At 31.5% G+C, this 26598-nt stretch overlaps 1 protein-coding gene across 1 annotated transcript; it reads right to left on the bottom strand.

The window, feature by feature from the left end:
- Nucleotides 1-151: 151 nt before the first annotated feature.
- On the bottom strand, nucleotides 152-26239 carry LOC111709614 (uncharacterized). Its single transcript, XM_023483354.1, has 15 exons — nucleotides 25979-26239; nucleotides 16189-16276; nucleotides 15354-15470; nucleotides 14626-14664; nucleotides 12533-12662; nucleotides 10344-10424; nucleotides 8904-9025; nucleotides 4677-4809; nucleotides 4460-4507; nucleotides 3678-3774; nucleotides 2530-2584; nucleotides 2179-2264; nucleotides 1286-1369; nucleotides 746-800; nucleotides 152-169 (listed from the first exon to the last, which is right to left on the bottom strand). The coding sequence occupies exons 1-15, from the start codon at nucleotides 26077-26079 to the stop codon at nucleotides 152-154; spliced, it is 1254 nt and encodes a 417-aa protein (XP_023339122.1). The 5' UTR covers nucleotides 26080-26239.
- Between the last annotated feature and the right edge of the window lie 359 nt (nucleotides 26240-26598).

The raw sequence follows: 26598 nt of genomic DNA, 5'->3' as shown, positions 1-26598 counted from the left end.
AGATTTTCGCCGAGAAACTTCAACTGAATATGAACAGTTTAAAGAAACAAAAACGTTGATCTATTTTTACTTAATCATGGGCAAAGATATCGCACGTTGTAAATCGAGCATTATAATCTTTGCATGGAGGATCACATGAAATTACAATCCCTTAAAGCGCAGTTCTTTTCTAGTCAGTAAGTAAGTAATCATTTATTTACGAAAAATAATAAAAACATACAAAATTAAGTGTTTAAGGAGAAAATATTTGAAAACCTCCAAAAATAGAGGTGGTGGAAATATTGCCCCCCAATTCTAAAAATAAAAGAAAAAAGAAAAAGAAAAAAAGGAAAGAAAAGGAAAGTAACATATTTATTGTTTACATTAAACTAATGGTGGATTGTTAATATTTTTCGACGATGAACTAACAACTTTTTGAAATAAAAATGATAGATTTAATTGTAATGTTTATGGGTTGTGAAAAATGTATAGGTTTAACGTAAAATGGGCATTTTTAAGCATCTTTTAAATTCGTGCTGATTTTTGACTCCTTTATGTTTTATTATATCTTTTACTCTTTTTAATCTTTTTAGTCTTTTCTTTGTAAAATCGTCTTTGCTTTCTTCGATTTTATCCGCTAAATTTTGAACAGAAATACATAATTGTTTGGAGGGAAAAGTATCACCATGGTGGGAAAACTTTCATTTTCCCCTCAGATCTTTAAAATCAGTAGATAGGGGGAAGGGCTAAAGGGAATTAATAATACCTTAATCTGAAGAGGAGTGTCCAACATTATCCAGCTACTTTTAATCCCATGAACTCTATATTAAACATTATTCATTTCAAAGCAAGGAAATTTTTACTAGCCTCAATCTTAAGTTCTTAATCCATAATCTTGTTTTTTAATCTATGAATTGTATTAGATCCATTAATGATCTAAGTTTGAAATATTAAAGGGTTACAACATCAGGTTGCAAAGATAAAGGGATATAGGAATAAGAATATTTGAGTGTGTGGCAAAGACTCAATTCCTTTGGGAGCCCACTTGACTTAGAATTCTGAAACATTGGCTTAGGAAAATAACAGCGAAAATAAAATCAAAACTTGAGGCAAATCGGTCAAGTGGTTCCTGAGTTATTATCGGACAAACAAACAGAGATTACAACTTTATTGGGAACCCAGCTTAGCCTTGAAACTAAGTTTTCTTTCCTAGGGTTCCTCAGTCAAAATTTGAGGCAAATCGGCTATACAATCAAACAAACAAAGATTACTACGTTATATATATATACAAATATATTTTCTTTACCTAATTTTAAGTTGAGAATCTTGAACTTGAACAGTCCTGAATCCTTGATTCCTTTCCTGGTATCTTTGATCTACAACCTCGGCCCTGATTAAATATATTCTTAAATCTGTAGAAATGGAACTTAAATATAAAGAACCGCAGAACTGTAGACCTTAAAACTTAAGAACTGTAGAACTTAAATATAAAGAACTGTAGAACTGTAGAACATAAATCTAAAGAATCGTAGAAACGTAGACCTTAAAACTTAAGAACTGTAAAACTGCAGAAATTAAACTGAAAGAAATGATAAAACTGTTGACCTTAAGCCTAAAGAATTGTGGAACTGTAGAACTTAAATATAAAGAACCGTAGAACTGTAGACCTTAAAACTTAAGAACTGTAGAACTGTAGAACTTAAATATAAAGAACTGTAGAACTGTACAACATAAATCTAAAGAATCGTAGAAACGTAGACCTTAAAACTTAAGAACTGTAAAACTGCAGAAATTAAACATAAAGAAATGATAAAACTGTAGACCTTAAGCCTAAAGAACTGTAGAATTGTAGACCTTAAACCAAAAGAACTGTGGAACTGTAGAACTTAAACCAATAGAACCTGTAGAATTGTAGACCTTAAACCTAGAACTGTGGAACTGTAGACCTTAAACCAAAAGAACTGTGGAACTGTAGACCTTCAACCAAAAGAATTGTAGAACTGTAGAACTTAAACCAATAGTTCTGTAAAACTATAGACCTTAAACCTGAGGAACTGTAGACCTTAAACCCAAAGAACTGTAGAACTGTAGAACTGTAAAAATGAAACCAATTATTGCTGCTAATTAAGCAATTTTTTTTGTTTAATATAAGCGATTGTTAATTGAAATTTAGAGTGTAATTAACATTTGTCTTTTTACCTGACGATAATTTGAATATTTTGGGCAGCCAAGGTTTGTTTCAATATATCCTGTACTGGTATACTCAGCTTCCAGGATCCATTAAACTGGACATGTAAGGGACTGTTCATATAATTACTAGTGATCTTTTTTTAACAAGTTACATGCACACCAGTTCTCTTTAACCCTTTCACAAAGCATAAGAACGAAGATATAATTAATGTTCTATTTAGAAATGAAAATTTTTATATTATAAAGAATTGCAGATTTTTGCAAAAGAGTTTAAAAAAAGAGCTCAATGTTTGTTTACATATTCCTCCCATACACTATGCAGTAACTTGTAAACAAATATAAAGTGCTTTAATAACTTACAAAGTTAAGAACAGATTGTCCAACCCCCAGCCTGCAATCTTGTAAATGTTCCAATCTAAAAATATAGAATTTTGAAAATCTATAATTTTCGTTGTAAAAAAGAGGACATAGTCCAAATCATTGTGAGTTGATAAAATATGTATATCAAAATTGTTAATTACTGCCAGTTAAAAATACAAAGATGTTTAAATACATATAAACATTATCTGATTTAGTTTTCAATTATAGATTTGGATTTTTCCAAGCATTGGCAGAATTGAAACAACATTATTTGCTTAACAATTTTTACAACTTGACACACCCTAAAGAAACTCTTTGCGAAATTTCAAGTAACCCGATTTGATAATGACCAATTTACTTCGGTACCCTTGAAACCTGTATCAGAGCAAAAATGTGGAAAATAACGTCGTTTTTCTGACTCAAAAAGATGTTTACTCTTGATTTTTTCTACATTGTTACTTATAAGCAATATGCGCAAATAACTTTAGAAGAAAAAATACATGGATATTCATAATTCATAAATCATACTTGATGAAAGTGACTGTAAATGAAAAATGAAAAGGGGTATAGAATGAAACCTGAGAATCTCAGGCGTTGAACGATTCCTGTAAGACATCTATCTGATGTTCCTGTCACGAGAAATTGATATAAATCTATGTCAAAATTATACTGCACTGCTATTGGCTGAAATTCTGGTGAAGTAATACAGACTATACGGACTAAATGAAATAATATTATTAATTATATCTATTAAAAATGCAACATAAAAATTGAAAAATTAGAATAGGAGCAAACCTGATATTCTCAGGCTCCTGTGGGATATAATCATTTTCAGATTGGTTTTGTATTTGTTAAATATGATCTGTTTAAACCTACTACTTTTATACAAAATTGTATATATATAAGAATTTTTGTATAATTTTGACACAGTTTTATATCAATTTCTCGTGACAGGAACATCAGGTAAATGTTTTATATGTATCGTTCAACGCCTGAGATTCTCAGGTTTCTGCCTATACCCCATTTCATTTTTTCTTTACAGTCCCTTTGAACAAAGGTTTAAATCAGTACGGTTGTAAACCGGGCATTGTCATCCTTGTCACTTTAAATTACGCAAACAGTCCCTTTAATATTTGAAGTCCCTTTACCTGCGCTTGTAAAACATGTGAGAATACTGGAAACTGGTTTGTTTGTTTATGTACTGCCAGCTGGCATCTGATAAAGTATAGTTCCAACTTCCAAACTCTAAAAATATTATTCGAATTATCTAACGCACAGTTAGAATTAAAGATCAGCATATCAGTATGTTAGATACTTAGTATGATAGATATTCGTATGTGTATGATATATATCTATATGTGTATGATATATATATTTATATATCATTATGTTAGAATTGGCTAACGCTTTTTTTGGAATTCCATTACTTACAGAGATAAAAACTAATTGCATTATCACTACAAAAACAAAGTATATAAAGCTTTAGGAATTGAACATTTGCTCAAATTTCTCATTCTTAAATCTTTGCAACCTACTGGTGTAAACCTTTAATTTCCCAAACTTGGATTATTTGTTCTAACATAATTCATAGTTCGAAATATGTAAGGTCAACAACATTGGGTTGCAAGGGAATTTGGGCAAAACCTCAGTAAAGTTTAGCTATGATTGAAACAAAACTTAAAATCTACAAAAGACACCATTTTTGGAAAATTTAAAAAACCATAATTTTTGTGGAACTATTTACATTAAAGGTGTTCTCTGAAAGAAGAAAAACTATTTAACAGTTGGAACAAATTTATATTTTATTGTCTCGAAACACATATACACTTTTAGGGGTAACTTTTTATAAATTTCCTATAATCAAAATCTTGACCCATAATTTAGTGTAAAAAACTAATTTTTAACGGAAAAATGAAAATATTTATGATACCTGATTTTATCTCTGCCTGAACTGTCAGATTGCCCTCCACTGGTCGCCCTGAACAAAAACATATTCTTTTTTTATTTTCAAATAATGAAAAAGTTCTATTTCTGAAACGTTTCTTGAAGTTCAAAAACAGAAATGTAACTTCTTAAAAAAAAAAAATATTTCTTTAAACAAAATAGAAACATTTTTGTGAATAATTAAATTTTCTATAATTATTTACCGGAATCTGAGTACTTTGCTGAAACTGTGACAGACATACATTTTGTAGAATCAGAAACTTGTTCAGCAGAATCTATCCTTACATGAAACCTTTCAGAGTCAGGTTCCAGAACATAGAACCCTTTCTCCAGGTTCTAAATATATATAAAGTTAGGTTCCAGTACATATAGAATCCTTTCTACAGTTTCTAAATATAGATAGTTAGGTTCCACTACATATGTAAAACCATTTTTTCAGGTTTAAAATATATAGATATTTAGGCTCCAGTACAAATTGAACCCTTTCTACAGGTTCTTAATATATATATATAGTTGGTTCCAGTCATATAGAACCCTTTCTCCAGGTTCTGAATATAAATATATAGTTAGGTTCCAGTACATATAGAACCCTTTTCCAGGTTCTGAATATAAATATATAGTTATGTTCCAGTACATATAGAACCCTTTCTCCAGGTTCTAAGTATATATATAGATAGGATCCAGTTCATAGAACCCTTTCTCTGAGGTCTAAATATATATAACAGGGGGTGTCCCAGAAAAAATACTGCAAACTAGCCAGGAGGCGAAGGTCAAATTCAATTGACATACCTGTTACAACTTTGTGGTTCCATTGCTTTTTTAGTTCTGATTTCACGCACAATTGTAAGAAAAGCAAATTTATTTGGTCAAATATTATAAATTTTAATTCTTCTCTATTTATTTTTCAATAACTACCAGACTACCCATGAGTGTGCACAATAAATGTCAGCACATTCGGTCCAGCAGTTTGGCCAGCCAAAGGGATCATATATATATATATGAATGTCTTGTTTTATTATATAGATGAGCACTGAGGAGGCCTTTTATGATTATAGAATATTATGCATTTATGACTAGGATTAGAGAATATATCTGACAAAGTTACCTTATTATAAATTGACTGCAGAATAGTGGTTCAGGAGGGATGGAGGGGGGGGTGGGGGAGTTGAGCTTTTTTTTATTAAAAAAGCGTTTTTGCCACAACCTCAAATTCTTTAATTTCTTTATCGTTGCAATCTGATGATGTAAACCTTTGAATTTAAACCGTTGACTATTTGATTTATCATAATTCATATCTATGACATCGGGTTGCAAAGCATAGGAATTTTTGAAAAAGAATACGGTCTCCACTTCATTTACATTTACTCTGAATTTGGCGAAAATCTTTTAGTTAATATAAATAATGTTTTGTTTTGTTGATCACTTATTCTAAACACTGGAAAATATAGAAAAACTGGACTCAGACAAATAACATAATCAGTTCTTTTATACAGGATAGATCTTCAAGATAAATAGATATATAGATTGATAGTTATATAGGTAAAGAGATAAATAGATTCTATCCAAAAATCGTATTAAAGTTATTTCAGTTATTTCATCACTTTACAGTACAGTACAGCACAGTACAGTACAGTACTGTACAGTACAGTACAGTACAGTATAGTACAGTACAGTACAGTACAATACAGTATAGTATAGCACGGTATAGTGCAGTGCTATACAAGTGTAAATAATCCATCCCTATAGCAAAATATATATGCAGTTTGATTTGTTTTTTTCTCTATGTGTACATATACATATATATATATATACAGGGTTAACCAAAAAAGCTGAGACTGTAAAGAAGACCTGAAAAATATGTCGATTTCAAAGTTAATATAAGGCTTCTGCCTTGAAAATGATCTATGAATAGCTTACTGGCTTTAATATCAAAGAAAGAAACCAGTTTTAAAGGTGCAGGAAATCATGAAACAAATGAACAGTATTAATTCCGTACAGTCGTCTCTGAAATCTCATCCTTTATGGGTCACCCTATACATTGCTAGGGCTTAATGACCCTCTGCTCTGCGGGATTAATGAACTTTCTGATTAACAACATTCAATATAAGTATTCACAATATCACATCAAACTAGATCAGAAATCAGTCAAAAATATTATAATATTTTCTAAAAATCGTGTTTTACTTTGCTCTTGATCTACAGATTAAATAATTAATATTTCTGTTTAAAGCTGATCGATCAATCCCCCCACCCTTCACACGATGTTAGGGACTTTCCCAAGAGTATTTTCAGAAACTTCCCAATTGTGAAATTTCTCCAGGAGCAATTTCCCAAGTCTATCCTAGCCGCAAAATTCAGCCCCCTAGCCCTTCCTAACCGCAGTGCTCTGCCCCATTGCAGCCTGCCACGCCACAGAAGGTCTAACAACCTAACCTTTGGGAAGTTGCCGCTTTGGAAATTGCACATTTGGGAAGTTGTCATTTGGAAAATTGTTGCCCTTGGATGCCTTTGGGCAAGTACCTAACACCCCTTACATCACACACACCCTAAGTTCCTTTACCTCCATATTGCAAGAACAAGTCTACAATAGAATTTCATAATTAGATGGAAACTCTTTAATTATTTTTTACGACACGACTCCCTCACGTTTAATTAATCCTTCATATGTGCATAAAAACTCCTCTTATTGAAGATCAAAAAAGTTTTTAATTTCAAGTATGTGATTTGACCTGATTTAGGCAGGGTGTCGTTATGAAACCCAGTATTGAAAAATGTTTAAAACCATCGGCTTCATCTGATTATCAATCAAAATGATATTTTTTTTGAGCGAGATAAATTCTGTCCATTTCCTTTCTTGTCTTCTGCCTGTATTCGAAATCCCCCATTAGAAATTATAAATTTTGGAAAAAAAGGATATTTCCATCAGTTTTGCTAAGACACAGCGGGTTTAAAGGTGCACTTGTGAATTATTCCGACAGTTCTTTCAAACAAAAAAAATGTAAAATGTGGAATTCTTTAAATAATTAATTTTGAACTTTAGAGGTTTAAAGTGGTCGAGAAAATAACCCTCCAAGTATTTTATAGATATATCGACAAGATCGAGAGTGCTTGTCTTAAAGGGAATGTAAATACAATTTTAAGTAACACTCGAATTACAGAATTCATTGCACAGCATCTATATAATAAAAATATGTTCCCTCTGGCCAGCAAAACGGCTGGACCGAATGGGCTGAAATTTTTTGTGGACACTCCTGGGTAGCCTGGAGGTGTTAAAGGCTAAAAAAATATGTTTTTTAAACATTTTTTCTTCAATTTTTTTCCACGGGCAACGCCGGGCCCTTCAGTTAGTATTATGTAAAGGGATATTTTATTCAAATTTGATCAGACACAAGGTACCATTCTAAATCCATGACATTTTAAATGGAGGGTCACTTGAAATTTCATATTCAAAGTTGAAACCTCATACTTTCTATCTCGGTTACAATTAGGCATTTTTCTTTTGAAGCGTTGAATTCTAATAACTTTTTCATCGTCTTTGCAGCATAAAACTGAGCTACTTTGGATATCTCATTCATGCCCTAATCAGACAAAGGTTTTTCAACCGGAGCATATATTCACATTGGCGAATACAAGACTTGTACACCGGGGGTTAGGCTCGTAGACATTTCTATAGCTGTTTAAAACAAGAATTTCATTTATTGATTGTTTGCGGAAACTGCGGAAATAAAACCCTGGAGCATAAAAATGATTGTATTTCTTCTCCAAATTATTATATTTTTATCAAAAAATATATATATGTAAATATACACATATAATCCTCTTTCAAGCAAATCCTCCTGGGGAAGGTGGGGGGAGGGTATACTTAATGCATATTTCTATCCGTCTTTATTTCAATCAATCTCCTAAATATCTATCTTTCTTTCCACTTTTTTATCTATCTAAATATGCAGTACATATGTAAATCACGCATTTAGAATCTGCATAAAGTTTCCCGTAACGATAAAAACATTTCTTATAAAATTCAGTTTTTCAAGAATAGATTTATATTTGAATTCTCTTAGTAATCCGAAAGTCTAGCTTAACCATATAAAGAGCAATTCAAGCAATTCAAAGGTCAAAAATGTGATTGCTAGAGCAAAAACTTTGTATTACAATCAACTAGCGAGAGTGCCCGGCGTTGCCCGTGGAATTTTTGAGGATAAAAATTCAAATTTCACCTCGGGTGACCATGGGTTACCTAAAAATATTTAGCTAATTCGGTCCAGCCGTTTGACCGGCTATGGCTGACTCATGTAAATGAGCAAAGAGCTTTATGATATAGAATAGCTAGAAGGTTTTAAAAGCGTAAGGAAAAGTAAAAAGTGGCTTTTATACGTTTGTTTAGTAATTTTATCATTATAAAAATTATCGGCAAGCCTCTGCCTTCTAACCTGATTCTCTACTTGAAGCTTGATTGTCCACCTGCCCAGGGGGGTTGAGCTGGCCAGCAGATAGTCCACTTTCATCCCTTCATTGTTCAGTATACGTCGAGACCATTCAGAGACAACCAAACCTATAATAAGGAGGTCAATACGTCGAGAACAATCAGAGACAACCAAAACTATAATAAGCAGGTCAATACGTCGAGACCATTTAGATACAACCAGACCTATAACAAGGTGGTCAATATGTTGAAACCATTCAGATACAACCAGACCTATAACAAGGTGGTCAATACGTCGAGACTATTCAGAGACAACCAGAGCTATAACAAGGAGGTCAATACGTCGAGACCATTCCGATACAACCAAAGCTATAACAAGGAGGTCAATACGTCGAGACCATTCAGATACAACCAGAGCTATAACAAGGTGGTCAATACGTCCAGACTATTAAGATACAACCAGAGCTATAACAAGGAGGTCAATATGTCGAGACCATTCAGATACAACAAGACCTATAACAAGGAGGTCAATACATCGAGACCATTCAGAGACAACAAGACCTATAACAAGGTGGTCAAAACGTCGAGACAATTCAGATAAAACCAGAGCTATAACAAGGTGGTCAATACGTCGATACCATTCAGAGACAACCAGGCCTATAACAAAATGGTCAATACGTTGAGACCATTCAGATACAACAAGACCTATAACAAGGAGGTCAATACGTCGAGACCATTTAGATACAACCAGAGCTATAACAAGGTGGTCAATATGTCGAGACCATTCCGATACAACCAGAGCTATAACAAGGAGGTCAATACATCGAGACCATTCCGATACAACCAGAGCTATAACAAGGAGGTCAATACGTCGAGACCATTCAGATACAACCAGAGCTATAACAAGGTGGTCAATACGTCGAGACTATTCAGATACAAACAAAACTATAACAAGGAGGTCAATACGTCAAGACCATTCAGATAAAACTAGAGCTATAATAAGGTGGTCAATACGTCAAGACTATTCAGATACAACCAGAGCTTTAACGAGGAGGTCAATACGTCGAGACTATTCAGATACAACCAGACTTATAACAAGGAGGTCAATACGTCGAGACCAATCAGATATAACCAGAGCTATAACAAGGAGGTCAATACGTCGAGACCATTCAGATACAACCAGAGCTATAACAAGGAGGTCAATACGTCGAGACCATTCAGATACAACAAGACCTATAACAAGGAGTTCAATACGTCGAGACCATTCAGAGACAACAAGACCTATAACAAGGAGGTCAATACGTCATTTTATGGTTTATCCCTGACTAAACAACCGGTTTACAGGGTACCGTTATAATCGAACATGAACTTCAGTTTAAACGAAGGGTGACTTGAAATTGCAAAAGGACAGTTCATTTAAAAACGTGAATTTGGATATTAGCTTTACCTGCTGGGGATATTAGAGAACAGTGGATATATCCAGTGTAAAGAGAGGTTTGGATATCCTTGAGAAAGATCTGGATACCAACTAAATATATAACAAAATGAAATACTCTGTAAAAATGAATATATTTTCCATTTTGAATATACATATCATATACATTGAACTAGCTATGAATATATTTACAAATTTGCAGGCTTGAATTCAAAGAGGTGTTCTCTGCAAAATTTTAAAATTTAAATATTTGAAATATGTTCGAGGCTGCAAAATAACAAATGAAGATTTCACATTTTATTCTCGAAGGAAAATCATTGCAACTCTGGAAAGAGAAAGAGTCTAATTTTCAAGGAAAAGATTCAAGGAAAGACAAGTTCAGATATTCTAACAAAATCTTCTTGTTCGTACAGGGTTTACCCAAAAAATATGAGACTCTTCAGAGACAACTGTACGGGAACATTCAGTATTTTCCTCTTACAATCATCCCGGTTCAAATTGTTCTTTCTTTACCCAAACATTAAATAAGCCATTAACAGGCCATATTCAAGGCAAATAAAATAATTCGACCTTAAAGTCGATAAATTTTAAGATTAAGAACCCCCTGAAAAGCTTTGTCTGACCAAGAAGGAATTAGATATTTGTGTTTATAATTTGGAAAACTTTTTATTTTCAATTGTGATTTTTATGTGATTTTCGCATTTGTACAGTAGGAGGAAAAAACATGGGAATTATCACAAATAAACACTTTTTATCATAGAAAAAATCGACAATATTTCCCACATCGTTGATCAGAAAAGGGTTGTAATGTTACCGTGTTAAATCAATGATTGTCATCTTTGCATGGAAGGCAAGGAGTATGGACTATAAAGGAGATAGAATCGACCTGGCCCGCCCTACCATATGATTAAACATGCTTTGCAGACGGGGTCCTCCATTTGAATAAGAGTTTTTAAAAGGTCGTCTTTAAACTTTTAAGTGTGTTTTTTTTCTTTACCATATTAAATTTTTCATTTTAAAAAATACGTACATGTATTGCTAATATTTTTGCGTCCCAAAAATATATATTTATTTGCGTTATTCAGTCTAATTTTTCCCTGTTCATTGTATACAATAACCTATTCTGAAAATATGTAGTGTAGGCGGTATTTGTACAAAATCGAGTAATTTTAGCTTGAATTTTGTGTTGTGTAAGACATTTTCTAATTTGTCAACAAGACTAGAAATTTAAGGTTGAACTGAATTTCACAGTGAAAATTCAGTTTTACCTGAACTTGCTGTTATATGTATGATATAGCAAAGGGAAGATTTTCATAATTTAATTTCTACTTCAAAATTTTAGAATATTGGACACCAGAAAATGTTGCTAACTTTGATTACTACTAACGTTCACTGATTTTGAACTGTCTAGACAAAATATTGGACACCAGGAAATGTAGCTTTTGAACTGTCTGGACAAAATATTGAAACTGAGGCAATAATTTTCTGCAAAATTTGAATTATTGAATTTTATGATACATACTGGAATATTTTACAACATTTTATGTAAGTATATCTTCATATAAATTCGAAAGAACAACAAACCAGTTCGATAAGAATATCTTAACTCAGGACAAATGTACTGTTCAAAGAAGGTTTTATATTGTTGGTCCGAGGGAACAGCTTTAGTGAAGAATTTTTCAGACATATTAGATCGTCAATGAGTATAAATTATGAATTTCGAGACTAATCAGAAGCTTGGTGATAATCTAATATGTTATGGGACGCTCTGTACCATAAACACAGAGGTGAGAGAAGGCACATCACACCATTTTTTCGTCCGCACCACAAATGACCATTTATTTCTTCCGACCACGCCTTTATTCGTCCGAGCGTTGCTTTGTGTATTATAATGTATAATTGTATGCCTTTTTTCAGATTTAGGCAACGTCATGTTTTCAATATGGTTTAATTGTATTTTAAATGCATTTTGCATAAAAAATTAAAAGAAAAATTTAACAAAGAAATAAAAATGTGTGCACCACAACTATTTTCCGTCCGGACCACTGCAACTTTACCGGGACTTTAAGGATCTACAACTGAAAATTTGCTTTTTTGAATGAAGTATTTATATAAAGTACCGTCTCCAAAGCACTTATGGTAGGGCGGTGCGCGTCATTTACATCTGATTTATGATTCTATACTCCTTGATGGAGGGTCACCTGTTTGTCCAGGAGCGTAGAGTGGTTGTGAGAGAAGAACTTGTAGTTTAAGATCTTGTCGGTAGATGGCAAGCGGTTCCAAAATATTAAACTTAGTTCCAGAAAATCTGCCATAATCTGTCCCTGTTATCTGAACAAACATAAGTTTAATGTCCCAAATGTTAACTAATGTTAAAAGAAATATATATTTATTAGATGAATCTTTAATTATATTTTTCACTGCAAATTATAGACAGAAGGATCGGTAAGATTTATGGTAGTACTTTGTGCTCTCGTAGCTCCTTCAGTTCTTCTCAATAGATCTTTAACAAGAGTCGTTATGAATGATTGAACACACCAAAGATTTCAAAATAGCGTCCAATTTATTTTGGTTTTAATTTGAATCTTTTCATTTTCATTTGAAAATATTGAGAATTCCCAGCTAGCTAAAACCTTACAGGGTGTCCCACGAAACATGACAGTTGGTGACTAGTTTTAAATGTCTTCTTTCACATATCGTGTTAAATTTTGCATTTTTTTCGCTAAACAAATCTTTAACTCTAACAAATTTTACTTTGATATAAATTGTACTGTAATATGACTGCCAAATGATATTTGTATTATTCTCTTTGTATCTATCAAACAACTTCACAAACGGTGGAAGAAGACATTTTAAACTATTCAAGACCTGTAATGTTTCGTGGGACACCCTGTACGTTAGTTTTCCAACTTTTGCACAAAATGATGACCCTATTTAATCCCTGATATTTACACTGCAACCCTGAAACCATGGTTGCAATGTTAGATTGCAACCCTAAGGATGCAATCTTATTAATTGCGAATTTTTCTGCAAACAAGTTCCGAGTTTACAACTCCGAAAACATGAAATAGGTTTGATTTCTGATCTAAATAATATGTGTTACAAAACTAAATAGAAAAATCTCCATAAAAGGAGTTGAGTTTTTGCCACAAACTCTGATTTTCTAATCTCTATATCTTTGTATCCCAATGTCGTAGACCTTAGATATTTCAAAGTATTAATACTAATAGATAAAATAATTTAAGTTTGAAATATCAAAGGTTTGCACCATAAGATTGCAAAGATATTGGTATCATAAGATTTGAGTTTGTAGCAAAAACTCAATTCCTTTGTTTAAAAGTTGAAAAAAATACATTTATCTCTTTAATTACGTTAGGCAACAAGGATGTAATACATATATATGGGAGAGAATATTACATTGCCTTGGCTTCCCTCGACCTTGTTGGGTCCCATAGCAGCATCCTTGGCAATGTAATATTTCCTTCTATATTAATTGCATCCCTATATTGCCTCCCCTGTAATGAAGTGAAGAGATAAATAGTTATTATCGTATATGTTTTAAATTCTTTAAAAAACTACCATTTAATATTTTCTTTAAAGGGAGTGACCGGCTATGTAAGTTAGTTGAACTGAGTATGCAGTGTTGTGGAAAACTTCTTTAAGATTCATTTGAGAATTATAAAACTTTTTAAAGATCTATAAATCCTGAGTTTGAGCGCAAATAAGACGTTCAAAACTCCTACTTTGGGGGTGGATACGTTTTCAGAATTTGTTTCTTTTTAATTATTAAATAACGACGACGAAATATTATACAGTAATCTACAGCGTCCTTTAAACCTTAAAATCTACTCAAAAGTGATAAAGATATCCCTGACTTTTCTTACGGTAAATTGATAATTTTAAATTGTGGTTTTTTAAATGACTTGCAGTCGCAGACTAGGCACCAGAAACTAAACAAGTTAAGTCTTTTTGAAAGAAAGATATTGGTTTTACCCAAATAGATTGTTAAGTACAATAGATGGCAACGTGGTATTTGTACTCTCTCAGTACAGCTGTATTCTTACATTACAAGTGTCAACTCAGTATTGTGTCCGACAAAATCATTAATAAAAGTGATAATTTTAGAATAAAGAGCTTATCTGTGTTTACACTTTTTTATCCAATCTTGAAAAACATGTCAAATAATGGGAGAAAATTTCGTTTTCCTTGTTATATTTGACACTTGTGACGTCGTGTATAATTAATCCATTTCTCTGTTCCCACCTATTGTACTTGATAATCTATCTGGCTTTACCTGTATCTTGTATTCCACATCTGCAAGATGATCAGGCACCTAGAAAATCATAATTTAAATATATTCTGCAGCTTTTTCCACATTTTTTAATCTTGAGCTTAATCTGCATAATGGTCCCTGGAACCACATCTACTCTAACTTGAGCTGAATATCTGCAGAATGGTCCCTGGAACCACCTCTACTCTAACTTAAGCTGAATATCTGCAGGCTGGTCCCTGGAACCACCTCTACTCTAGCTTAAGCTGAATATCTGCAGAATGGTCCCTGGAACCACCTCTACTCTAACTTAAGCTGAATATCTGCAGAATGGTCCCTGGAACCACATTTAATCAACCTTGAGCTGAAATTGACTTATGGTCCCAGGAAGTTTGAACCACCTCTGAGCTGAATCTACTGCATGGTCCCTGAAACCACCTCTTCTTTACCTTGAGCTGGAATCACGCCTACTCTATTCTACCTTGAGCAGAAAATACTGGAACCACTTTTACTGTAACTTGATCCCAATCTACTTTATGACCCTTGGTACTACCTGAACAATACCTTGAGCTGAACCTACTTTATGGACCCTGGAACCACCCCTAAACTACCTTGAACTGAATCTACTGTATGGTCCCTGGAACCACCTGTACTCTACCTTGAGCTGAATCTACTGTATGGTCACTAGAACCACCTCTAATCTACCTTGAGCTAAATCTGCTGTATGGTCCCTGGAACCACCTCCACTATACCTTGAGCTGAATTTGCTGTATGGTCCCTGGAACCACCTCTACTGAGCTTGCTGAGCTCTCTATTTTTGCTCCATCGCGCAGAAGCGCTGCATCAACGCGCACAGGGCTCACACTGTACTGCAGGGTAAAAAAATTGTTAAAATTAGTTATTTCATTTAATTTTCTTAATGTCTCCCCTTATTCTATGCTACTTTAACATATTTAAGACAAAACACGAAATATGGTGGGTGCACCCCCCCCCCCGTCGTTCTAAAAAATCAAATTTATTAAAATCTGAAAAATAAAAAATACGAATCTTAACTCTTTTAATTATTCCTCTCACAAGGTTGAAAAGATAAAAGAATATCAGTGTTGAGACTAAACTGATTAAAACTTCTTGCACAAGACCATTCCAGGTTCAAGAATTTAACTTTTAACTAAGTTTTGGACTCGCTAGTAAAACAGAATATTAAGAGAATAAAATCAAGGTTTGAAGGGTTTGTTGTACTAATATCAAGCNCCCATGGTATTTGTGCCATAGAGATGTCAGTTTAGGAACAGGGGCAAAATACTAAATAAATGCTGAAATAGTTCGTTTCTGGTGATAATTTGAAATTATAAGTAAAAGAAAAAAATTAAAGTGATAAAAAAATGTGAAAAAGAACTTTGTTTTTCTGATTGGAAAAGTATTTAATTCTGATATTTCTGAAAGAAATGCTCAATTCACTTTGCACAGATCTCACAAAAGAAAAAAAATGTTTAACAAACAAAAAAAACTTGGATATCTATTGACGAGCATAGACATTTTTGCATGGAGGGTCATACTTGTATAAAATTACCCTATAATTGTGCCTACCCTTGGTACTGTAGGATTGAGAATATTGACGTGAATATTGTAGTTTCTTCCTTCAACTAGTGTCCGGGGGGCAGTCAGAACATACTCACTAGATAATAATAATAATAATAATAATAATAATAATAATAATAATAATAATAATAATATAATAATATTTACTTATTTACCAATTATCGTTAATCGTTAATCTTACTTATTTACCAATTATCGTTAATCGTTTATATTACTTATTTACCAATTATCCATATTCGTTAATCTTACTTATTTACCAATTATCCTTAATCGTTAATCTTACTTATTCACCAATTATCGTTAATCGTTAATCTTACTTATTTATCAATTATCGTTAATCGTTGATATTACTTATTTACCAAACATCTTTTATCGTTAATCTTACTTATTTACCAATTATCGTTAATCGTTAATCTTACTTATTTACCAATTATCGTTATTCGTTAATCTTACTTATTTACCAATTATCCTTATTCGTTAATCTTACTTATTTACCAATTATCCTTATTCGTTAATCTTACTTATTTACCAATTATCCTTATTCGTTAATCTGACTTATTTACCAATTATTCTTATTCGTTAATCTTACTTATTTACCAACTATCCTTAATCGTTAACTATACTTATTCACCAATTATCGTTAATCTTTAATCTTACTTATTTACCAATTATCGTTAATCGTTAATCTTACTTATTTACCAATTATCGTTAATCGTTAATCTTACTTACTTACTTACTTAATCGTTAATCTTATTTATTTACCAATTATTAACTTTTTTTAATAAAATTGCGCCTACAATCTCCTAGGTATAATTGATAGTTTTAAAACAATAACTTTTTAACTTTAATAAAAAAAATAAAGTAAAAGAAAGAATATTTTGTCTCGTAAATTTTTTTTATAAAGAAATCAATAAATTAACAAAGATTAGCAAATATTGTAAACATAACATAGAAATCAGGTAATAGTGAAGTAAGTAAATGTTGGTTTTGATCTTTGTTTCTTGATTTTTAAAATTCAAAATTGGGGCCTTCAAAAGTTTGCTACTGAATCTTTTTAAGTCTTTCGTTAGCGATGTATAATTTAATAAAAGCAATTTTGCAGAAAATAACCTTTCGCGAAATTTGCAAAATTCATTCGAAATTTTCAACCTCTCCTGCAAATCTTATTTTATTTGAAAATTTTCGAGATTTTCAAAAATGAGGTCAACCGGTCGAAAGTTTCGTCGAAAATACATCAAATTCTCGAAAATTTTGAACGAAAATGAACAAATGTAATGTAATGTAACAATGTTCGCTGTAATGTAATGTAATGTAACAATGTTGGATGCAATGTAATGTAATGTAACAATGTTGGATGTAATGTAATGTAATGTAACAATATTGGATGTAATGTAATGTAATGTAACAATGTTGGATGTAATGTAATGTAATGTAATGTAATGTAACAATGTTGGATGTAATTTAATGTAATGTAACCATGTTGGATGTAATGTAATGTAATGTAACAATGTTGGATGTAATGAAATTTAATGTAACAATGTTGGATGTAATGTAATGTAATGTTACAACATGTAATGAAATGTGACAATGTTGGATGTAATGTAACAAAATGTAATGCAATATAACAATGTTGGGTGTAATGTAACAATAACAAAAGTGTTTTACGTAATCTTTAACTTACACTGAAAGCTCTCTGAATAAATGATAAATAATAAATAAAATGAAAATAATAATGCCTAATATACAAATAATACGTATATAATTAAAAACATCAGAACCAATATATACAGGATTAGCTAGAGAAATGTATTTGCTTCTGCAGGGTTACCCACAAAAAAAATGAGATTAACGAGACGACTGTACGGAATTTATACTGTCTGTATCCTTAAATTCATAACTACCTGCAACTTGAGACTTTTTCCTTTCTTTGTCCAAACATTAAATAAGCCATTAAATCATTCAGATATTACAACAAATAATCATCGATAATTTTTCGACACATTCCTATATAGTTGATATTTCATAATATTTCTTTATTTTTTATGATCTGAGAGTTACTTTTAATACTTTTATTACTGTTTCGAGGATTTTTGATATGAAGACGACATTTTCATATTCTCCAGGAATGTTCGAAAACCCAGCGCCAGCAAAATATTACTTTAAAAAAATCAAAAATATTATGAAATATTAACTTCATACGAATGCGTCGAAAAATAATCGATGACTATTGTTTGTAATATCTGAATGATTTTTTTGAAATTAAATTGATTATTTTAAGATCCGAGTTGAATGTTGCAACTTTCTGATTGTATGGACGCTACGTTCTGAAGTATGAGGCGTTTTTAACAATTTTCTCCTTATAGACGCAACAGATAGAAAAAAAGATTAGATTAAGCCTATACCCCCTTTCATTTTTCGCCAACACTCCCTTTAAAGCTTACCAGAGCAGCACATATTCTTTTCCTTGACATCTATAAAAGACGACAAAAGTTTAAAGGGAATCATTGTGAATGAGACATGCTTCTTTATCATAAATAAACTAACTGTTCTCGTATTGAGCGAAAAAGGGCGGAATTGCGCGGAAATTCCAGGGCCCACAATTGCTCTCAAGTAAAATTCACTTGCGTTGGAAACCCTATTTAGCTCAAAATAAGGTTTACTTTCCCGTTAAGCCCCATTCATCGACAAAAACATTTATTCATGTTATGCTTAGACTTTCATAGATACAGCCAGGTGTCAACATAATTCAGAAAAGATAAGATTTCTGACACTTTTTTCCTTTGTAAAGTTTATTAAAAAGTTGACAAAAAGTTTGAAAGAAAACTGAAAACTGTAAAGGTTGAGGGGGAGGGAATGGGACTCTCTGTAACAACTTAATAGTCAAGGAAGAATCTCATTTATAGGGAGTTATAGGCGTAATTTAATAGTCCAGCAAGAATCTCATTTAAAGGGGTTATAGGCGTAATTTAATAGTCCAGCAAGAATCTCATTTAAAGGGGTTATAGGCGTAATTTAATAGTCCAGCAAGAATCTCATTTAAAGGGGTTATAGGCGTAATTTAATAGTCCAGCAAGAATCTCATTTAAAGGGGTTATAGGCGTAATTTAATAGTCCAGCAAGAATCTCATTTAAAGGGGTTATAGGCGTAATTTAATAGTCCAGCAAGAATCTCATTTAAAGGGGTTATAGGCGTAATTTAATAGTCCAGCAAGAATCTCATTTAAAGGGGTTATAGGCGTAATTTAATAGTCCAGCAAGAATCTCATTTAAAGGGGTTATAGGCGTAATTTAATAGTCCAGCAAGAATCTCATTTAAAGGGGTTATAGGCGTAATTTAATAGTCCAGCAAGAATCTCATTTAAAGGGGTTATAGGCGTAATTTAATAGTCCAGCAAGAATCTCATTTAANGTCAACATTTTTAAATATTTATTTCTATAATTTATATGTATATAATTATATATAAAATTATCACCAACAATTGGCTTTAAAAATAGAGTAAAACTTGCATAGTACTAGATTTAGCTTAAACATTTTAACATCCTCTCTATTCCACTAAAATCTATAAAGGGGGGGTTTCTTTGAAGCTTAATAATTAAAGTGGAAACCTCTCAGTCTTTCATCATACAACTTTCTTGATATATATCCATGTACTTCAGCTAAATATTGGAAGAATATCTAGATATATTGAATGGACATTTAAATATATTTGATACATATCTATTTATATCGGATGAATATCTAAATATATTAGATGAATATCTAAATATATTTAATGAATATCTTAATATATTGAATGAATATCTAAATATATTAGATGAATATCTGAATAAACTAAATAAATATCTAAATATATAAGATAAATTTCTAAATATAATGGATGAATATTCAAATATATTAGATGAATATCTAAACATATTAGATGAATATCTAAATATATTAAATGAATATCTAAATATATTATATACATATCTAAATAATTAGATGAATATCTAAATATATTTAATGAATATCTCAATATATATATTAGATGAATATCTAAATATATTAGATGAATATCTAAATATATTATATACATATCTAAATAATTAGATGAATATCTAAATATATTTAATGAATATCTAAATATATTAGATGAATAACTAAATATATTAGATGAATATCTAAATATTGAAAACTCCACTTAAAGAAAAAAGTTTTCTACTTCCTGGCGTAAATTATCTATAATTTATTATCTCTCTCTTGTCTCAAGTTCAACTAATCCTAAGCTCTCAAAAATATTAATAAAAAATGTATATTGGCGGGAGAAAGTAAATATGTTCAAAATATTTAAAAAACAATCAAAATTATGAACAGGGGAGTATACTAAGGGTCGCCATCCCAAACTCTAACAACTCAAAGGGAATGTGAGGTACATCCCCCCCCCACACGGGAAGCCGTAGTACATTTGAATTTCTGAGTCGGGTCAATCTTTCCGGTCCAAGATTGTACTGTACCTAGCTCTATGGACTATCCGGTGCAACAAGGTGGATGCAGTAAGACTTTATGCTTCATATAGGTTGAATTTACTTTTACTAAAGAGACAGAGGTGCGTGCCCCCCATTCCTAGAGATAGGAAAATGGTAGTCAATGCATGGGGTAAACAAAGCAACTGAGATAAACAAGATGAGAATTCATATATCTAAATATATATATTTGCATGAGGGCTTGTTAGTTAAAGTTTGGGGTATGTGTTTAGTTACTTTTAAAAAAACAGTGTTTTATACTTCTAAAATGTATATGTCTAGGGTTACAATATAACATCATAAGTAAGTTTTTGAGATAAATTCAAAGACCAAGGCGTTGCGATACTTCAAAGTCGACCCAGTTACGCAAATTGAAGCAACTTTGTTATCTATATGTTTGTTGTTGAATTGTTTAATCTTGCTTGAAGTTGGTTTTGTTTGTTGGTGGGAAATAATTCCAAAATAAAGATAAATTACTATCATTAAACTGTTTAAATTATTTAAGAAAAGAAAGAATTTATCTTTGTTTCTCATTTCTGGCAGAGAGCAATAATGCCCCCCCCCTTTCTTTCCACCTAACTAGTCCTGCTCCTTTTCAACTCAAGACAGCTTTCAGACTGATATCCTGTGGTGGTGATTGAAAAGAACAATAGTCTAAGTCTTTGTTTTTATTTCAAATTGTGAAGTCTTTCAGATCAAAAAGTCAAAAATTAAGTTTTCAAAGGTTTACACCATTAGGTTGATAGATATAAGGATAAGAAGAAAAGAGTAAGAGGCTAGTAGTCAGTTCCTTTAAAAATTGTTTATTATTTTAATACATTTGAAAAACAGTTTTTCCAAAAAGCTCATATATATATCAGGAATAGATTTTTTTTACAGTGCTAGAAGAAAAAGTCTAAGAACGATAGTCTAAGAAAAATAGTCATATTAGTCTTGTTTCTATGAAGTCTTTTAGATCAAAAAGATAAAGGTTAAGGTAACAAAGGCTTACTTTAACAGAGGCCGAATTTAAAGAATTTGAGCCGCGGCTTAAATTTACGACGCGGCTCAAATATGGTTGGTTCCACTTAAAATTGTATTCAATGTTTCAAGATTTAAGCCGACGCTCATTAAGAATCAGCTTTTTGAGGAATTTGAGACGTGGCTTAAATTCATTAAATTCGGACACAGGTTGTAAAATATAAGGATTCGAATAATAGAAATTGAGACTGGTATTCAATTGTTAGCTTTATCAAAGTTAAATGCCCAAATATCAGAAATAGATTTTTTTTGGAGTGCAAGAAAAGAAAGCGTAGAAAACAGTGCAGAATCTTATTTTTTTCTGCTGGACAAAATATTATAAATGTAAAAACAGGATTATTTAGTTTTTAGAAAACATTCAGAGGATTTAACAAGTTTATCCTCTGACAATGTTTTTCCCTTGCTGAAAAATACAAGGTTATTAAAAAAAAATGAGCCTTTAGAAAGACCCAAAAAGAATAAAACTTTATAATGTCTCAATAATAAGACTTTAGAAAGACCCAAAAAGAATAAACTTTATAATGTCTCAATAATAAGACTTTAGAAAGACCCAAAAAGAATAAAACTTTATAATGTCTCAATAATAAGACTTTAGAAAGACCCACTTTATAATGTCTCAATAATAAGAATTTAGAAAGTCCCAAAAAGAATAAGACTACAGTAAATCACAAAAAACGAGTATTTTAAAAGTCCCAAAACTCTTGAAATCTGAAAATCGGAAGGTTAGATTTGGGATCTTGCCTTAAAACAGTGTTTAGCGGATGAAAGAATGAATAAATTATGTGCAGTCTCATTGTTTCAGTAAACCCCTGTACTATTATAAACAGCAGTTATAGTTCGGCAAAACCTGGCAATTGATAATCAAACGATCTTCTTTGTTATTAGGTAAATTTTCAACTATAACCTTTATTCTACAATTTAAGAATATATAGAATTTGTTCATCTTCAAATATCTAAAAAGAAACTTTTCTATTGCTGTGATAGCGTCCCTCTAAACATGATATTAAGAAACAAAAGAAATATGACTGCTCTAACTAACAAACAACGAACTTTTGGATTGTTGAAGGACCGAATTCAATAAATTGAAGAGGTCGCTAAATTACCTACCGCCGGTTCAAATCCTGGATCACCGATTAGAATCCTCATTGAGGCAGGTTAAGTGACATAGCTCAAATTCATTAAATTCGATTCTTGGAATCACACTGTAAGTGTAAGTACTGTGTATAATTTATGAACATTTGCATGAATTGTACATAACAAACTCATACAGAGGAAAAATCTTATCTGTTCTTTATACATATCTCTACTCCATGTTTGTACATATATATAAACACGTGTTGAAAACAATACCAACACGTGTCTAGGGAGATAAAGATCATCTTTAATATCTTCAACCAATTTTATTACCCAGCCTAGAGGGATATAAAGTTAGAAATATTCTACCTTTGTACTTTTAATACGTATTTATAGATAATAACGACTATTAAAAACATTGTTGTCATTCCGTAACATCACAAACATTCATATCGCCGATTTTCCCGAGGGTTTCCATTTTTTCCGAAACAATTTAGTTCCGTTAACGTCTTACGGAATCTTTCCTGAAGCTGATAAGACTGCAAACCCATTTAAACTTTTGGAACGAAACGATAATTCCATTTAGCGGTGATCTAAACAAAGTTTTTTTTCGGAATGTTGCACCTGTTTCTGTTTCGCTGAATAGGAATATTTCCGTTGGACATTTGAAAAAATGGCAACAATTGTGAAAAAAAACAATGACAAGAGTGGAATATGGCATGTTGGGATAACGGCAAGTTGGGAAAACGGCAAGTTGGGAAAATGGCAAGTTGGAAAAACGGCAATTTGGGAAAATGGCAAGTTGGAAAACGTCAAGTTGGGAAAACGGCAAATGGCAAGTTGGAAAACGTCAAGTTGGAAAACGTCAAGTTGGCAAACGACAAGTTGGGAGAACGGCAAGTTGGGTAAACGGCAAGTTGGAAAAATGGTAATTTAGGAAAACGGCATCAATTTAAAAAAAAATGGAAATTTTAGTAAATAAATAGAAATTTGCACAATAGAAATTTGGGAAATGAATATTTAGGAAAATGACAATTGGAAAATTCGGAAAAGTATCTTTTTATTTAATTGCATAAAAATAAAAAGCATCGGGTTCACGGCTAGTAAGTCTATTTATTTATTCATTGTTAGTGTTTAAACGAATATATAGCAGATGTTAAACTTTTAATCTAATTTAAAACTCTCAGTTAAATCAAACAAATCCTTATTCTTTGAACTTAAAAACAAAACAAGAACAAGAAATTTTGAAATGGATCATTTATGCAAAAACATCAATTTCAAGGAAAAATTTATTTTTACAAAAAAATTCAAAGTTGTAATCTAAACATTATTGCAACCTAAAGTTGTAAAAACCAAAGAAGTAAAAAGGCCGGTTGCAAAGATATAATAAAATTTGAATTTGTGGCGAGTGATCAGTTCCTTCGTCACGATCCTGTATGCTGAGTCCATTAGCACCTGATCCAATCAGGGTTCAGTCTTGTGTTTGTTGTCTATTCTGAACCAATAGAAATAGTATGCCGGTAACATCTATCTGTCTATATCTATCTCATTATCCAATTAGAGTTATGAATCCTTATATCGACGCTATCAGCAAATGGAAATATTTAATTCTACTGAAACTATAGAAAAAAAATCAATATAAGTTTGTTCTTACATGATTTATCTTTTCTGTTTAAAATTGTTCAGTAGTGGGTTAAATTACAAAGAGATAAATCCATTCAATCTTTCAAAAAGTGTTCAAACAAATTAAATTTTAAATCTTTACATTCTATTATTTTTGTAGTACAAACAAAGTACAGATGGCATGAGATGATGAGAATAGATAAAAAGTGTGTAAAGCGTGTAATTGGAAAAATGGTATTCGAACTTCATTTTCACACGATATCTTATAATTAATCTTGTTTTATTACTTGCCTTTATGTTTTTTTTTGGATATTTTATTATAATTGATCACGACATTAATTAATGAAAACGAATTTGTATAATTGTATAATTTGTATAATTGTATAATTTGTGAATTTACATATATGTAGAACAAATGAGAACGAGCAATGTTTTAGAATAATCCATTTCATTGCTTTGTACTGCTAATATAATCATCAATTTGTAATTGTAAACTCGTTCTGTACACAGATACATGTATTTTAGCAATAAACTTTATCTTATCTTATCTTTCATATAAAAAGTAGAAAATGAAAAAAGCTTTTTTAAATGTTACTTATGATTGAAATCCTTAACAAAAATATGTTAATTTTAAATGGGGTTTTATTAATTTTGTTTATATTTCTTAAAAGGAAGCTGGTGAAATAATTGCAAGCATGACCATTACATGCACGCACGCATGCATGACTAAAAACGTGTTAATTTATAAACTTTTTTGAGAAAAATTGGAAATTTTTTATTTTAATTTGTGTTCTCTGCCACATCAGAAAGCAAAAAATTTAAGATAAAAAAATAACGATATCTTGTTATGAAAGTGATCAATGTTATCAAGTTCTAAATGAAAGTAATCAATGTTATCAAGTTCTAAATGAATGTGATCAATGTTATCAAGTTCTAAATGAAAGTGATCAATGTTATCAAGTTCTAAATGAAAGTGATCAATGTTATCAAGTTCTAAATGAAAGTGATCAATGTTATCAAGTTCTAAATGAAAGTGAACAATGTTATCAAGTTCTAAATGAATGTTATCAATGTTATCAAGTTCTAAATGAATGTTATCAATGTTATCAAGTTCTAAATGAATATTATCAATGTTATCAAGTTCTAAATGAATATTATCAATGTTATCAAGTTCTAAATAAATGTAATCAATGTTATCAAGTTCTAAATGAATGTTATCAATGTTATCAAGTTCTAAATGAATGTTATCCATGTTATCAAGTTCTAAATGAATGTTATCAATGTTATCTAGTTCTAAATGAATGTTATCAATGTTATCAAGTTTTAAATGAATGTTATCAATGTTATCAAGTTCTAAATGAATGTTATCAATGTTATCAAGTTATAAATGAATATTATCAATGTTATCAAGTTCTAAATGAATGTTATCAATTTTGTCAAGGTCCAAAGAGTAATGTTGTGAATCGGGTATGTAATTATTTTAAAAAGAATCATCTGAAATAACGTTGACAGTTCCTTTAATATATAATTTATTTTTTTAAATACATGCAAAACTTACGGTGACGTATGAAGAATTTTCGTAGCATGTGTACTCGGAAACTGAACTGGGGTTCCTTGTGTACATTGAACCACAAACAAAATCACACATTTATACAACATAATTAATCACATTTAGATTTCAACAATACTTTCACTGATTTACTTTTAAGATTTTCGAAAGAGTGTCTCTGAAATCTGATTCACGTAAACTATTATGAATGGTTTGAAGTGGATGGATTGCGGAGTCTGGTTGAATTAATAAATTTCTGCATCCTCCCTGCTCCGCATACAAGGGAATACTGGAGAGACTGAGGGAGGAGAGTTACCATTCTCATTCTCCCTTCGGAGTTATAGGTATTCATCTCTCCCGGTCCTTTACACTATTCAAACCCGATACACAGAGGTTTTAGCCCTGCCCTTTACACTATTCAAACCCAATACACAGTGGTTTTAGCCCTGCCCTTTACACTATTCAAACCCGATACACAGTGGTTTTATCACTGCCCTTTACACTATTCAAACCCGATACACAGTTTGTTTTATCCCCGCCCTTTACACTATTCAAACCCGATACACAGTGGTTTTATCACTGCCTTTTACACTTTTCAAACCCGAAACACAATAGCATTATCCCTGCCC

Source organism: Eurytemora carolleeae, unplaced genomic scaffold (genome assembly GCF_000591075.1).
Source record: "Eurytemora carolleeae unplaced genomic scaffold, Eaff_2.0 scaffold987, whole genome shotgun sequence".
Lineage (NCBI taxonomy): Eukaryota > Metazoa > Arthropoda > Copepoda > Calanoida > Temoridae > Eurytemora > Eurytemora carolleeae.
This window is presented reverse-complemented; position numbering and strand designations above follow the sequence as displayed.

Coding starts and splice junctions, on each gene's coding strand:
- LOC111709614 (XM_023483354.1), bottom strand. CDS start 26,079: ATGTTGTATAAATGTGTGATTTTGTTTGTGGTTCAATGTACACAAGGA. Junction 9,026..10,343: donor TTCTCTAATATCCCCAGCAG/GTAAAGCTAATA, acceptor TCCTTATTATAG/GTTTGGTTGTCTCTGAATGG. Junction 4,810..8,903: donor AGCTTCAAGTAGAGAATCAG/GTTAGAAGGCAG, acceptor ATATATATTTAG/AACCTGGAGAAAGGGTTCTA.